The 14005-nt window shown below is 37.9% G+C and overlaps 1 protein-coding gene across 3 annotated transcripts in view; it reads right to left on the minus strand.

Moving 5' to 3' along the window:
- Nucleotides 1–14005, minus strand: part of LOC105473105 (oncostatin M receptor) — a 94760-nt gene that overhangs the window by 41617 nt on the left and 39138 nt on the right. For all 3 annotated transcript variants that reach the window (XM_011726736.3, XM_011726738.3, XM_011726737.3), the window contains exon 8: nucleotides 13531–13682. In XM_011726736.3, the coding sequence (XP_011725038.2) occupies nucleotides 13531–13682 (152 nt within the window). The remainder of the gene's footprint in view (nucleotides 1–13530; nucleotides 13683–14005) is intronic.

Consider the following 14005-nt stretch of genomic DNA (forward strand, 5'->3'; position numbering starts at 1 on the left):
AACTGCAGGAATCACATTAGCTGACTACAAATTATACTATAGAGCTATAGTAACCAAAACAGTATGGTAATGGCATAAAAACAGATACATAGACCAGTAGAACAGACTAGAGAACCCCAAATAAATCCATACATCTATAGTAAACTCATTTTTTACAAAGGTGGCAAAACACATACATTGGGGAGAGGACAGTCTCTTCAACAAATAGTGCTGGGAAAACTGGATATCCATATGCAGAAAAATCAAACTAGACATCTATTTCTAACCACATACAAAAATCAAATCAAAATGGGTTAAAGACCTAAATTTAAGACCTTAAACTATGAAACTACTACAAGAAAACATTGGGGAAACTCTCTAAGACACTGGAATAATTTATGCAAGTAAAATCCATTGAGTAATACCCAACAACCACAGGCAACCAAAGCAAAAATGGACAAATAGAATCTCATCAAGTTAAAAAGCTTCTGCACAACAAAGGAAACAATCAACCAAGTGAAGAGACAAACCACAGAATGGAAATAAATTTTTTCCAAACTCTCCATCTGATAAGGGATTAAGTAACTAGAATACATAAGAAGCTCAAACAACTCTATAGGAAAAAAAAACTAATAATCTGATTTTAAAATAGTCAAAAGATCTGAATAGACATTTCTCAAAAGGAGAAATACAATTTGCAAACAGGCATATGAAAAAGTGCTCAACATCACGGATCATCAGAGAAACACAAATCAAAACTACAATCTAGCTAGGTCTATCAATCCTGTTTATCCTTTCAAAAAACCAGTGTTTGGTTTCACTGAGCCTTTGTATGGGTTTTGGGGTCTCAGTTTCATTCAGTTCTGCTCAATTTTAGTTATTCATTTTCTTCTCTAGCTTTGGGGTCAGTTTGTTCTTGTTTTTCTAGTTTCTCTAGGTGTTATATGAGATCGTTAATTTGAGATCTTTCTAACTTCTTGATGCAGGCATTTAGCATTATAAACTTTATTCTTTACTGCATTATATTCTTTATTCTTTATTCTTTAGTGCTTTTGCTGCATCACAGAGATTTTGGTATGTTATGTCTCTGTTTTTGTTTATTTCCAAAAATTTTTTTTATTTCTTCCTTCGTTTTGTTGTTTACCCAAAAGTTTTGATTTTTTTGCATTTATTGAGACTTGATTTATGGCCAAGCATCTGGCTAATCTTGGAGTATGTTCTGTGTGCAGATGAGAAGAATGTATATTCTGTGGTTGATGGGTGTTCTGTAGATGTCTATTAAGCCCAATTAGTACAGTGTTGAATATAAGTCCAGAATTTGTTAGTTTTATCCCTCGATGATCTAACGCTGTCAGTGTGGTGTTGAAATCCCCCCACTATTTTTGTGTGGTTGTGTGGTTATTATCTAAGTTTCTTTGTAAGTCATAAAATAGGAAGTACTTGTTTTATGAATCTGGGTGCTTCCATTTGGGTACATATACATTTAGAGTCAACAGTTTTCTTACTGAATTGAGCCCTTTATCATTATGTAGTGTCTGTTTTTTTTGTTTTTGTTTTTGTCTCTTTTAACTGTTTTTGGTTTAAAGTCTGTTTTACCTGATATAACAACAGTGACCCTTACTCTTTATGGTTTTCCATTTTTATGACAGATCTTTCTCCAACCCTTTACTTTAAGCCTATGGATGTCATTACATGTAAGATGGATCTCTTGAACATAGCAGACAGATGGGTCTTGTTTTTGTTTTTGTTTTTTTCTTTTTAATTCAACTTGCCACTGTGCCTTTTAAGTGGGGGTGTTAAGACTGTTTACATTCCAGATTAATATATATATAGGAGGTTTTGATCCTATTGTGAAGCTGTTAGCTGGTTGACTTGTAGTTTCTATTCTGTGGTTCCTTTATAGGGTCTGTGGGATAGATACTTAAGTGTGATTTTGTGGTAACAGGTATTGTTCTTTTGTTTCCACATTTAGAACTTCCTTAAAGATTTCTTGTAAGGTTGATCTAATGGTAACAAATTCCCTTAGCAATGCCTATCTGAAAAAAGATTTTACTTTACCTTATTTTATTTTACCTTCACGTATAAAGCTCAATTTGGACATGAAATTGTTGGTTGGAATGTCTTTTCTTCGAGAATGCTGAAAATAGACCCCCAATCTCTTCTGGCTTGAAGGTTTCTACTGAGAAGTCTACTGTTAGCCTGATGGGGGTTTCTTTGTAGATGATCTGACCTTTTCCTCTAGCTGTATTTAAGATTTTTTCTTTAGTGCTGGCCTTAAACAATCTGGTGACTATATGCCATATTGATGTTCATTTTGTGTAGAACCTAGCAGGTGTTCTCTGGATTTCTTGTATCTGGGTGTCTACCTCTCTAGCAAGATTACAGAGATTTTATTCTATTATTCCCTCAAATTTGTTTCCCAGATCGATTACTTTTTCTCCTACTCTCTCAAGAATGCCAATAATTTGTATGTTTAGTGGCTTTACATAATGCCATATTTCTTAAAGACTTCGTTCATTTTTTAAAATTATCTTTTCTTCATTTTTGTCTGACTAGGTTAGTTTGAAAACACATTCTTCAAGCTCTGAAATTCTTTCTTCTGCTTTGTTCAGTCTATTAACAAAGCTTTAAATTGTATTTTGAAATTCCTTAAGTGAGTTTTTCAGTTCCAGTAGTTCTAATTGATTTCTTTTTAAGATGTTTATCTCTTTCTTCATTTCCTGGACTGATTTAGACGTTTCTTCATGTTGATTTTCAACTTTGTCTTGGATCTCTTTGAGCTTCCTTACAATTGATGCCTTAAATTCATTATCTGTCATTTCTGAGTTTCCATTTTGGTTCAGGAGCCAGAGAGATCCTTTGATGTTGTTCAGCATTTCGATTTTCATGATGCCAGAATGCTTTTTCCTTCTCATCTGGAGAGGGTAAGGTCTTTTGGCTTTGCACCTATAGCCCTACAGCCCTACGTACTTCTGTCAGCAGGTTTCATTGTGGGCTGCGTGGCTTGGACTACAGGCCAGCAGATGGCACTTGTGGGTAAGTGTCAGCTGCTACACAAGCAGGTGGGTAAGTATCCTGTCTATGTTTACTGTGAAGTGTTCTGTTTTTGCAGGTGAAGGCCAGGACAGTGGAGTGCCCAGTTCCCTGGGGTTCCTGTTCTACAGAGGTAGGGTGACAAATGTGGGCAGAGCTGGAGCTCCCTGGCTTGCCCACAAATACCCCAACGGTGAGCACAGGCACTAGCCCTGGCAAGGGTGACTAGGATAAGCTCCTGTAAACGCACTTAGGTCTCTGCAGGGATGGGGGATAAATGGCTTCACCAGCTCCCCATCCTAGATAGGCAGGAACTTGAGCTGTTTCCCTGTCACTCCCCTGTTGCAGGACTTGTGACTCCTAGTTCAGGTGTACCTTGTAGTCTATCTGCAGTCCACAATGTGGTTGAAAGCCATGGGAAATGTCTGTTTTGTGACTCTGTGGGAGTGATTTCACAGCATAATCTCGTTACTCAACCCAATACAGATAGCTTTATGGCTTGTCCGTTCTCGGATGTGGCAGTACTACTGCTTCTTGTATGGGGGGACTCCACTCTTGGGCCCACGCGAGTGGATGTTGGTTGCAGCGGTATTGGCTAGTTGAATCAGCCCAATCTCAGGCCCCAGGGAAAGTGGTTGGAGTGAGGTAGGTATTTCCACAGTTCCAGGCCGCTAGCCAAAGGGAATATCCCAGGCCAGTGGGGGCTGGGTTTTCAGAAGGGCTCTGGGCCACAGCTGAAATGTTCAGGTAGTGGCAGGGAAGCTAGGCTGTGGGTCCTTCACTGGGGAGGGCAGCATTTCTCAGCTGAAGCAATGAAGACACATGGCTCTGGGGTGCGTGACATGCTCCTACTTCCTCCCACCCAACCGATGCTGGACTTCACTTTTGGGGGCTCACAAGGGTGCCACACCTTGTTTACTACCTCTGGGAGTTTTGCCCCAGAGGAACTCAGAGCCGTGACTGTCCACAGTGTTCAGGTGGGGGTGTGGCTATTGTGCTGGAGCCCAAGCCATGAGCCTCGCCTGGAGAAGGGAGGCAGGGGTGGTGGATCGTGTGATCTGCAGTCTGGGTGCTTCCTGGAGGAACACAGAGCCACACTACCCACAGTGTTCAGGCAGGGGTGCAGTTGCTGCACTAGAAGCCCAAACCAATGAGCCTCAGTGAGGAGCAGTGGGGCAGTCTGGCCACTCCTCAGCACCCAGGCAATGGCCTCTATTGGGGTTACAGCAGCTTGTACCAGGCTGCTCAGGGATCCAAGGCCTGTGGAGCTCCATGTGCGCTTGAGTAGTACCTCTCTAAAGACTCCAGGCAGCTCTCTGTTAGTCCAGAGGCCTGGGGCAGGGGCATGTGGGTTCTCATGTGCCCAGGATTACAAAGGTCCATGGTGTAAGTGTGGATTTCCCAAAAACTCTCACTTGTTCACCCTTTCCCCACGTTAAGGAGCCTCCCCTGGCTCCACACCAGTCCCCGTAGGAGCTGCCTGGCTTTGCTCATCTCTGTTCTCCATGGGGCCTGCTGCCTCCTTTGTGAATCCTGATGTGACGTCTTAGACAATCTACTTGAAGAGCTAGTATTTACAGACCACTTTGTTTCCTCTCTGTGAGAGCAGTGCACACTAGCTGCTTCTAGTCAGTCCTCTTCAACTAGAAACAAGGCCATCTTAAGAAAGGACCTTGCATCCTTCCTGGGAGGACCTTGCATCCTTCCTGATTTCTACAAAATCAGAGTGCTGTTTGGTCTGTACACCTGATTTAATATTCTGTTTGCTCTGCACATCTGAGTTACAATTTTCGCAAGTACTCTGATCTTGGTTTCATTTTGATTTGGTTATGTGTATCTGTAAACAAGTTGGCTCTTTTTCTCTTGCTTGATTTTCAATGTCTTCTGAGAACAAAAATATTGTAAATGGTGGCCAGGCAATGGCCAATTAAAATCCACTAAGGTGGCTACTCACCTTCTAAAATACTGGTCTAAACTCCTGACATTCCCTGACAGGATTTATAGGATTTATTTGGTCTGGAGAGATTAATAGCAAATAGAATGGGATTCCCCAGTATTCAGGCATGCCAAGTATTCTGGTTGGCTACGTGACTTTTCCTCATGAACACTTTTCAGTCAATGGTCATCTTAAGCATCATTCAATGTCCCCAGACTTGTTTTTCTCAGTACCAAATTAAGAAACTACAACTATAGATTTTTTTTAAATGCTGGTATATAGAGGCTCCCAACTTCTTTATCTGTTTTTTTTTTCTCTTCTTCCTCTCTGCTTACTCTGAATCTATTGACTTTTTCACTTGAATTAGGATATTCTACTGTTACTAATTTCAAAAGCCAAGTAGAAGTTTTCCTCAAAGCATTTCAGCCAAGATAAGAAAAACAAAAAGAGGGCTTTCAAACTACAACAGGTCTGTGGCAACCAATAACCTAGCCTTGTACACCTAAGAGTCATCCTTTCGGAAATGTAAAATTAGGTTTGCCTTGCTAGCAGTTGCTTAGGGTGATATCATACCTAATTAAAAGACTGATAATCTAAAAAGAAAAGGACTAGATAAATGTTTATAAAAAGTTAGGCTCTCAGATTAAACAAGTCAAAATCTTGAGTTCAGAGCAATAATATAAGTTATCTCTGCCTGGCATAAAAATTTTGCTTTGTCTTTCATGCATAAGCCAGAAAAAGCCAAGGGAGTCGGAGACTGTAAGTACCTTTCTCTAAAACATTTCCCCACTTAGGTTGACTAATTGAGCCAATGAGACCGGCAAACAAAAAGATAAATTATTGCTAAAATTGAAGGCCACTTGTAGATTTTGGTCTTGTGATACAATTTAGCTAGTCCTAGCTAAAATGCAAATATTTGAATGTTTAACCCCTAAATTCAGTTGAAACACAAAAAGGGAGGATGTTTTTAAAAAAATCTGCCGCAGAAATTGCTTTACCCAAAATTTGGTACCCAGCCTTCATAAAATTACCCATCAGGGCAAATATAACATAGCCACATGAACAGGTCCCATTTTGTCAGACATATCATTTGAACCCAACTCTCCTTCCATAAACCAGTGCACTGATTTTGAATTCTTGCTATCTGCCTGTAGGTTGGACTAGATCCTGTATTCTCTTAATTTCCTCCAATATTTGGCTATAACTCTCTAAAACCTGCTCTGTTCCTAAAGCCCTTAAACTGAAGCTGGACAACTTAACTTTCAAGGGACAAGTCTCATGCCTGATGTACGAGCTGCACAGAAAGGTCATGGAACCTACTGATTCCACACGCAGTGACCTTCAAGCTGCAAACGAGGACACGAGGTTGATGGCTTTATGTAGTGAACAACTTTTTCCAAGATGATGGGACAAGATTCCCCATCATAATGAGACTCTTGCCCCTCTTACTTTTTCCTTTCTTATGCGTATCTTTTTCTTTACAGGATAATAGTGTAATCGAAATTTCACAATCAGTAGTTTCTGTTGATAACTTGATAGAACCTGACTCCAGAGCTCCCTTAAGTCATGAAATAAGGAAATATCTGTGCTACTGCTAATACTACATGTTGTATACAGATAAATTCCTCTGGGGAAGTTGAGGCCTGTATACATACAATTTTTTAAAAAAACAGGTCACATAATTACAACAGGTCTCACCTAAGTCCCATGTCATTTGATTTATTCAATTGTCTGCCCTTAAGGTGAGGCTCAAAGCTCAAAACTATTATGCAAACTGGGATTATCATATTACTATTAACTTTATTTTCCATTTTCCTTTTAAACTTTTGTACTTCTTCCTTGTCAAATTTCTGCTGAAGTACTATTCCTAACAGAACAATGCTGGCCCAGCACTTTGAGAGGATGGCCAAAAGACTACAGAACAGATAAAATTAAACTTAACAATGGACTCCAGGAAGGTTTATCCTGAGAGTAACTCCCTCCAGACCTCCCTTTGTTGTTCAAATATGGCTACAAGGGTTTTGACACTGACCCCTAGTTGCCAATCACTCCCTCCAATGTGGGACCAGATCAGTAACCCAGGACAGGTCCATCCTGGTTAAAGGATGATCAGCAATGATTTCAGAGAGAGATCTTGATCCAAAGGGGGAAATGTGAAAGTTGTCAGAATAAAAATGGAGTCACATGATTTTTTAAAACCCTGAATAATGAAGCCAGGGAAGGCCATGAAGGGAAGGAGGGTTCTCATGCATGAATATCTGAATAAAAAATTCTCACAAAAGACTGCAAAAACCATAATCTTGCATAAAGGCCATCACAATCTCACACACACAAAAAATGTCTGCAAGGACATCTGCCCAGCAACTGCTTGTCCAAACTTGGACTGATACCGCCCTTGTTATTGATCCTTGTAGCTAAGAATAACTATCTCAAAACAATGATATAATCCTCCTCATTTTTTCCTTTAAAAACCTTTGTATTCCTTTACATTCCTGAATATACACAGTTTACTATGGCACACGTATTCCCATTGCAATGTCTATTCCCGAACATTCTCTTTCAGAGAATCTCCCTCTCTCTTCATTATGTAATGACAGCTAGCTAAAAAGGTGAAATATGTGTCACTCATGTGAATGCTCAGACTACTACAGCAGCCCTTATGAGAAAGTTGTCATCATTTTGAGTATCCCATGAGACTTTAAACTGAGCAAGTAACATCCTTCACAGCCCAAGCAACACAATAATGAATGCATTCTCATAGAATATGGTGGGCTTTCCATGAACCCTGTCCTTTGCAAGCCAAGGGAGCCATTGAATGATACTAAAGAACAGCCAACTCACACAGCAACTGAAGAAAGGACATCAAGACAGCCTACTGGTGGGGTAGTACTCTCATCTGACTAGGACAGTGTGGACACTAAACGCTGCTTTCCAGCACAAGGAAAACATGTCACTGCAGTGCATGCTGGGAAACACTGAGCTGGGCGGGGCTGGAGGCCTCCCTCTCATCCTTTAAGACTGCTCTCTTAGAGGCTTTCCATAACTATCCTAATGGCAGCAACATCCTGGGCGTTCTCTACCCTATTACTTGAATTTTACCTTCTTTGTAGGATTTACCTGCACTTGAAGTTATTGTACTGACTTCTTTACATGTTAACACGTTGTTATGTCTGCAGTCCTCAATCCTGCCCCCAATCCAGCCCTCTCAACACACACTAGCATATGAGTTCACTAGAGGCAGTCACTCAATTTTGTTCATTGCTGGGTCCCCAGTGCCTGCTCTGTTGGAGGGTGAAGTGAGGATTAAGCTGAAATCTAAAGATATATAGTAATTAAGCAGGTAAAAGGAGAAGAGGGGGGCATCCCAGTAAAAGTGAACAACATGTACAAAGATCCTGCATCAAAAGAGATTGCAACAAACCTGTAGGAGACAGAGAAGGCACCTGGCCTCACACTGAAAAAACAAGGGGCAGACAAAGAAGAAGGTGGCAGCCAACCTGTGCTTGACCATGAGGGTTATATCAAGTGATATTGTCTATATCTTTAAAAATGCTTTACTAATTTTGAAGCAGTGGTAATATGATCAAATTTGCTTTTGAGATGATCACCTATGCTGGGGTATAGAGAATATGAAGATACTTGTAAATCTGGTGGGAAGCTATATTTGTGGCCCAAGTCAGAAGGGAAGTAAATTGGGCTAAGGGAGTAATTGTGGAGACGGAAAGAAGTGAGTATGTTTTTAAAATGTTTAGAAATAAAAAATCAAATAGTAGTTGCAGATGGAGTGAATCTGAAAGATAAAAGGGTGAAAAGTACCACCAAGAATGATTCCTAAGTAACCAAACGTATACAAGATTCTGTAATGATTCTGCTATAGTGGAAAGCTTTCAGGTATGATACAAAATATAGGTCGCATCTGGCCAATACAAATGCCAATCTTGGACAGAAGATTGCAGAAGGTAGCAACCAACCTGTGCCAGAACATGGAGGTCACATGAAGCAATGCTGTCTGTATCTCAAAAAAAAAAAAAAAAAAAAAAAAAAAAAAAAGCTTAAGTAATCAAACTCAAACTCAGACCACGGGAGCAGGGGTTCCCAGGAGTAACAACAGGAAAGAACAGAAGTCCTGCAAGGCAAGGAGCTGAGGAAAATGAGGAAATCCTCTTTTTCTTCCTCTCTCTCCTCCAGACACACAGGTCTGGTAGATTCCAATCTAACCTCTTAATGCTGCTTCTTGAGGGATGAAAGTGAGGGGCACGGCTGAAGGTGAAACCCTGACCTGAAGGGTTGTTGGGTACAATGAAGAGTGATTAATTATGGTTTTGGGGGGGCCTATATCTCTCTATCCTCAGCTCATCCCTAGGCCATGCTCTGCTTAGCCTTTCTCTGATATTTACCGGCTAACAGCACAGAAGACACTTACGGGGGAATTCAAGCTCAGAAACCATGACAGTGAGACATCTGAGCAGCATGACTATGACGAGAAACATGACAAAGTGATTTACAGACTGCAGTGTAGCAGTGGTATGAGAATAAACAAATGATGAGTTTAAAATTAACAAAAGAAACATTTAAAAAGACATGCAAGAAATCTATGGATTAGCATAAAGAAGATACAGTGACTCTAAACGATGAATCTGATAAAATACCCTCAAAATATGTAAAGTAAAAATTTATAGAACTTCAGGGAGAAATAAACAATTGTACCAAAATAGTGAGTAATTTTAACATACCCTTCTCAATTACTGATAGGCCGGTCAGCAAAACCAAGAAAGATATAGAAGATCTGAACAAAACAATGAACAAATTTAACCTACTTCATCAGAGACTAGATCAATGCTTCTCGAACTTTGATACAGATAGGAAATCACCTGATGATCTTGTTAAAATACAGATTCAGGTTCAGTAGGACTGAGGCCTGAGATTCTGCACTTCTACAAAGCTCCTAGGTGATACTGATGCTTCTGGTCCATAGACCACACTTTCAGCAAGGTACAAGCCCATAAAACAAACCTCGACAATTTCAATGAATACGTATCACATAGACACTTCCTATGACCACAGTGAATTTCTGTTAAAAATTAATAACAAAAAAATAAAAATTTCATATTAGAAAATTTGAAACAAATTAATTCATGGATTAGAAATGGTATCATATATAGTTCATTATAATGAAAGCACTGCAATGTTAAGTTAAAACTTACTGGACTGTTGTGGATGCCATAAAACTGGTATTTCAATGGAAATATATAGCTTTAAATATTTTATTTGTGAACTAATACTCAACTTAGAAAAGTAAAAGGAACAACAGAAAAAAATCCAAGAAAGTAGAAGAAAATGGGTAATAAAAATTACGGTGGAAATTCAACAACAACAAAACACAATAAAAAGAACAATTTTCAAAGCAAAATTGGTTTCTTTTAAAAAAGAAATCAAAGTAAACTTCCAGCAAGATTACCAAATAATAAGAGCAAAGGTACATATAGATAATATTGTGAATGAAAAAGACACAACCACAGATACAGCAGAAATGAATATGATGATAAGACAACTACTTCAAAATAGACTAAAAGACATTGTAAAAGTGATAAAAGATATTAGCGAACAATATAAATCAGATTTAGCAAATGTCATGGATGAGGTAACAGAACTCAGGAAAGAAATAGATATAAAACAAAAAATAAATTCAAAATTGAAGACTAAACTGGAAGTAGTTACCACAGGAAAAAAAACACAACAGATAATTTCTTAAGCAAATAGGAGGTAAAAGGAGAAAAAAAATTTTTAAATAAAATAAATGAAGGGATAAAAGTAATGCAAGAGAAAGTAACAAATATTAAAGATCGGAAAAAAAGGTTCAATATAGAGTTAGCAAGAATTCCTGAAAAAGAAAACCAAAGGAAGGTGGCCAAATACCAAAAATGATAATTCAAAAAATTTCCTGAATTAAAAAAATATGTGATAATACATATTGAAAGAATGTACCATATTACTGAACACATCAACCTAGCATAGCCAACACCAAGACAAAGGTTTTAAAGAAAAAGAAAAAAATCTTTTGGGCATCTAGGCAAAAAAACCAAGTGACTTCTAATGGGGAAAAAATAGATTACCATTACTACTAGGCTTTTCATGAGCCTTGCTGTATGCCAGAAAAAAAAAATGCAACAATAAAATTTATGATACTCAAGGAAGAAAATGTAAGCTAAAAATTTTATATCTATTCAAACTGACCATTAAATACAAAGACCAGAGTAAAACTTTTATAGACATTCAAAAATTCAGGGAACTGTTGTTTCCATAAGCACTTTCTGAAGAAAGTACTAGGGAATAAATTTCAGATTATCAAAATGACCAGAGAAATATTTGCATAAGCTCTAATGGTGAACATTAAACATATATAGTTACTTGTGGACTTACAAGATGCAGCAAGATTTAAAAGGGAGATGATATAACAGGTAATATCTATGTGCTGTGCGTAGAACATCAAGGTGCCCTGCATTTGCATATTAAAAGGGTAGGGTGGGAGGGCCATTTTTTTTCCCAGGGTAGGTGAATGACATGCCTGGTCAAGCCAATCCCCTCAGCCCTATGCAAATCAGAAACCAACTCCTCCAGCCTCCTCACATAAACAGCCACTTTGCTGCACAGGGGGTTTTCTCTTTGTTCAAATCCCTCCTCCCTCTGTCTCTGTATGGGGGAGTTGTTTCCTTCTTCCTTCTTTCTTGCCTATTAAACTTTTCTCTCCGTAAAACCACTCCACATGTGTCTGTGTGGTTTTATGCAAACCGGCTCGAAATGAAGAACTGGGATGTTCCTCCAGTCATTGGAGCCATATTAGTAGTACAAAAAATATACAAGGAAAAAAAGTATACAAGGGAAACATTTAAAACTTTATGAAATGATTTTAACAGAGGCCTAAAGAAATATAAAAATATACTGTGTCCAGGCACAGGAAGATTTAGTAACATAGAGATATTGATCTCTCCAAATTGTATTTATAGATTAAGTGCAATTCCAATGAAAAGCCCAGTAGGGCTTTTCATAGAATTTGGTAAATTAGTTATCAATTTTACATAAAAGAGTATGGCACCAAGAATAGTGAGGATATTTCTGAAAAAGAACAGGGTGAGAGACTTATCCTACCTGATGTCAAGACTCATCTGAAACTTTAAGTAAGTTAGTGTAATACTAGTGCAGGAATAAACAGACCAACCAGTGGAATTAAGAATCCAGAACTCTCTTATGCTTTCCTAACAGTGAAAGAGGTAGCATGTCAGATCATTAGCGAAGGAAGAGTTATTTGATAAACAGTTATGGAAAAATGGTTACCAAACAGAAAAATTCAGTGTCATAACCCTATCTCACTTAATATAAAAAAAAATCAATCCCAGATGGATTTGGAATTTGTCTTCTTAAAAACCTTTAAACTTCTTACTAAAAACTTATAGGTGACTGCCCTTCTGATCTTGGGGTAGGAAATGATCTCTTTAAAATATTTTTATAAAATTATCTGCTTTAAAAATGATAAACTTTTGTTCATCAACAGACATATAAAAGAAAGTGAGTTACAAATTGGGATAAGATATTAGCAGTATAGAAATGAACAACAAATCAGTATCAGGAATATATGAATACTCTTACCAACAAAAAATGTGTAAATTGCATGCGTAAGCTTTTCATAAAAGAGAAAACAGATGTGGCCAAAACACTCATGAGATTCAATCTCAAGACTATCATGAAATACCATTTTATAGCCATTTAATTGGCAAAAATAAAAAAAAATGTGCCAATACCAACTTGGTAAGAATATGTGAATCTATAGGGTGGGAGTATAACTGGTACTACTCCCTTGAAAAATAATTTGACCTTATCCTATAAGTTGAACATATTCTACATCTGATCCAATGCTTAAGCATATATGCAAGAAAATCAATTGTAAATGTGTACTGGACACATGTGTAAAAATGTTCATATTAACATGTACCCAAGAGCAAAAACCTTGATACAACCTGCAAATCCATCAAAGGAGATGCACATATAAAATATTTAATATTTACACAATGAAATACTACACAGCAGTAAAAGTGAATGGACTATAGCAACACTAAACAATATGGGCAAATATTAGCAATTTAATATTATATAAACATAATTACTGAATTATTACACACAGCTTGATATTCTTTCTATGCATTAAAACCAAACAAAATAAAGGCATTTTTACCATTACATAAGAAATGAGAATACACATGCACACAATTTAAAGTGATAATTATCTTGGTGGAAGGAGCGGGGGTGAGGGCATGATAGGATGAGATATGATAGAAGTTATTGTTAGAGTGCTAGTTTTGAAGTCGGGTAGTAAGCTCATTGGTGCTCGTGACATTATTAAAACAAACAAATAATAGCGGATGCGTGCATCCATGAGGAGAAACGTGGCAACAACAACAGGTATAAATTCTAACTCTCACATCGGCTGTGAATGAGGCAAAGATCTACAGCACATTTACTTGATGACACAGTCTGTCAAACAAAGACATGTTAGTAGCCACGGTGGGCTGTGACAACTCTAGTCTCACCTCGATGAGTCAGGTTAAAAAGGATATTGACACTTCTCTTCCTTAAGTAATTTTCAGCTATGAGTGTGAAGTTATACATTTCTTGTGAGTCTTGAGTTATTTGCCAATTACACCAGTTTTTGTGCGTACAAAGTTTCTTTTCCCCAGAAAATCTTAAAAAACAAAACAAAATAATACATTACAAGGTTTTTACTTCCATCAAAGCAAATGTATCCCTTATCCCCCAGGGCATACTCAGTGACTGTCAAACTATGTTCCCCATAACGGCATTGATCCATCACCAACAAATACCAATAATGAAAATATTGTTTCTACAAATTTGATATATGTGCTGAAATGTCTTAACATGAATCACTGACTTCCCATGGGTGGCGAGAACATCCCTTAATTTACTTGGAATATTCCTAAAAAGTCAGAAATTGGGTAGACCCAGATTATCAGATATGACTATTTTCACGTCAAGGTACACATTAAC

This window comes from Macaca nemestrina, chromosome 6 (assembly GCF_043159975.1).
Source record: "Macaca nemestrina isolate mMacNem1 chromosome 6, mMacNem.hap1, whole genome shotgun sequence".
NCBI lineage: Eukaryota > Metazoa > Chordata > Mammalia > Primates > Cercopithecidae > Macaca > Macaca nemestrina.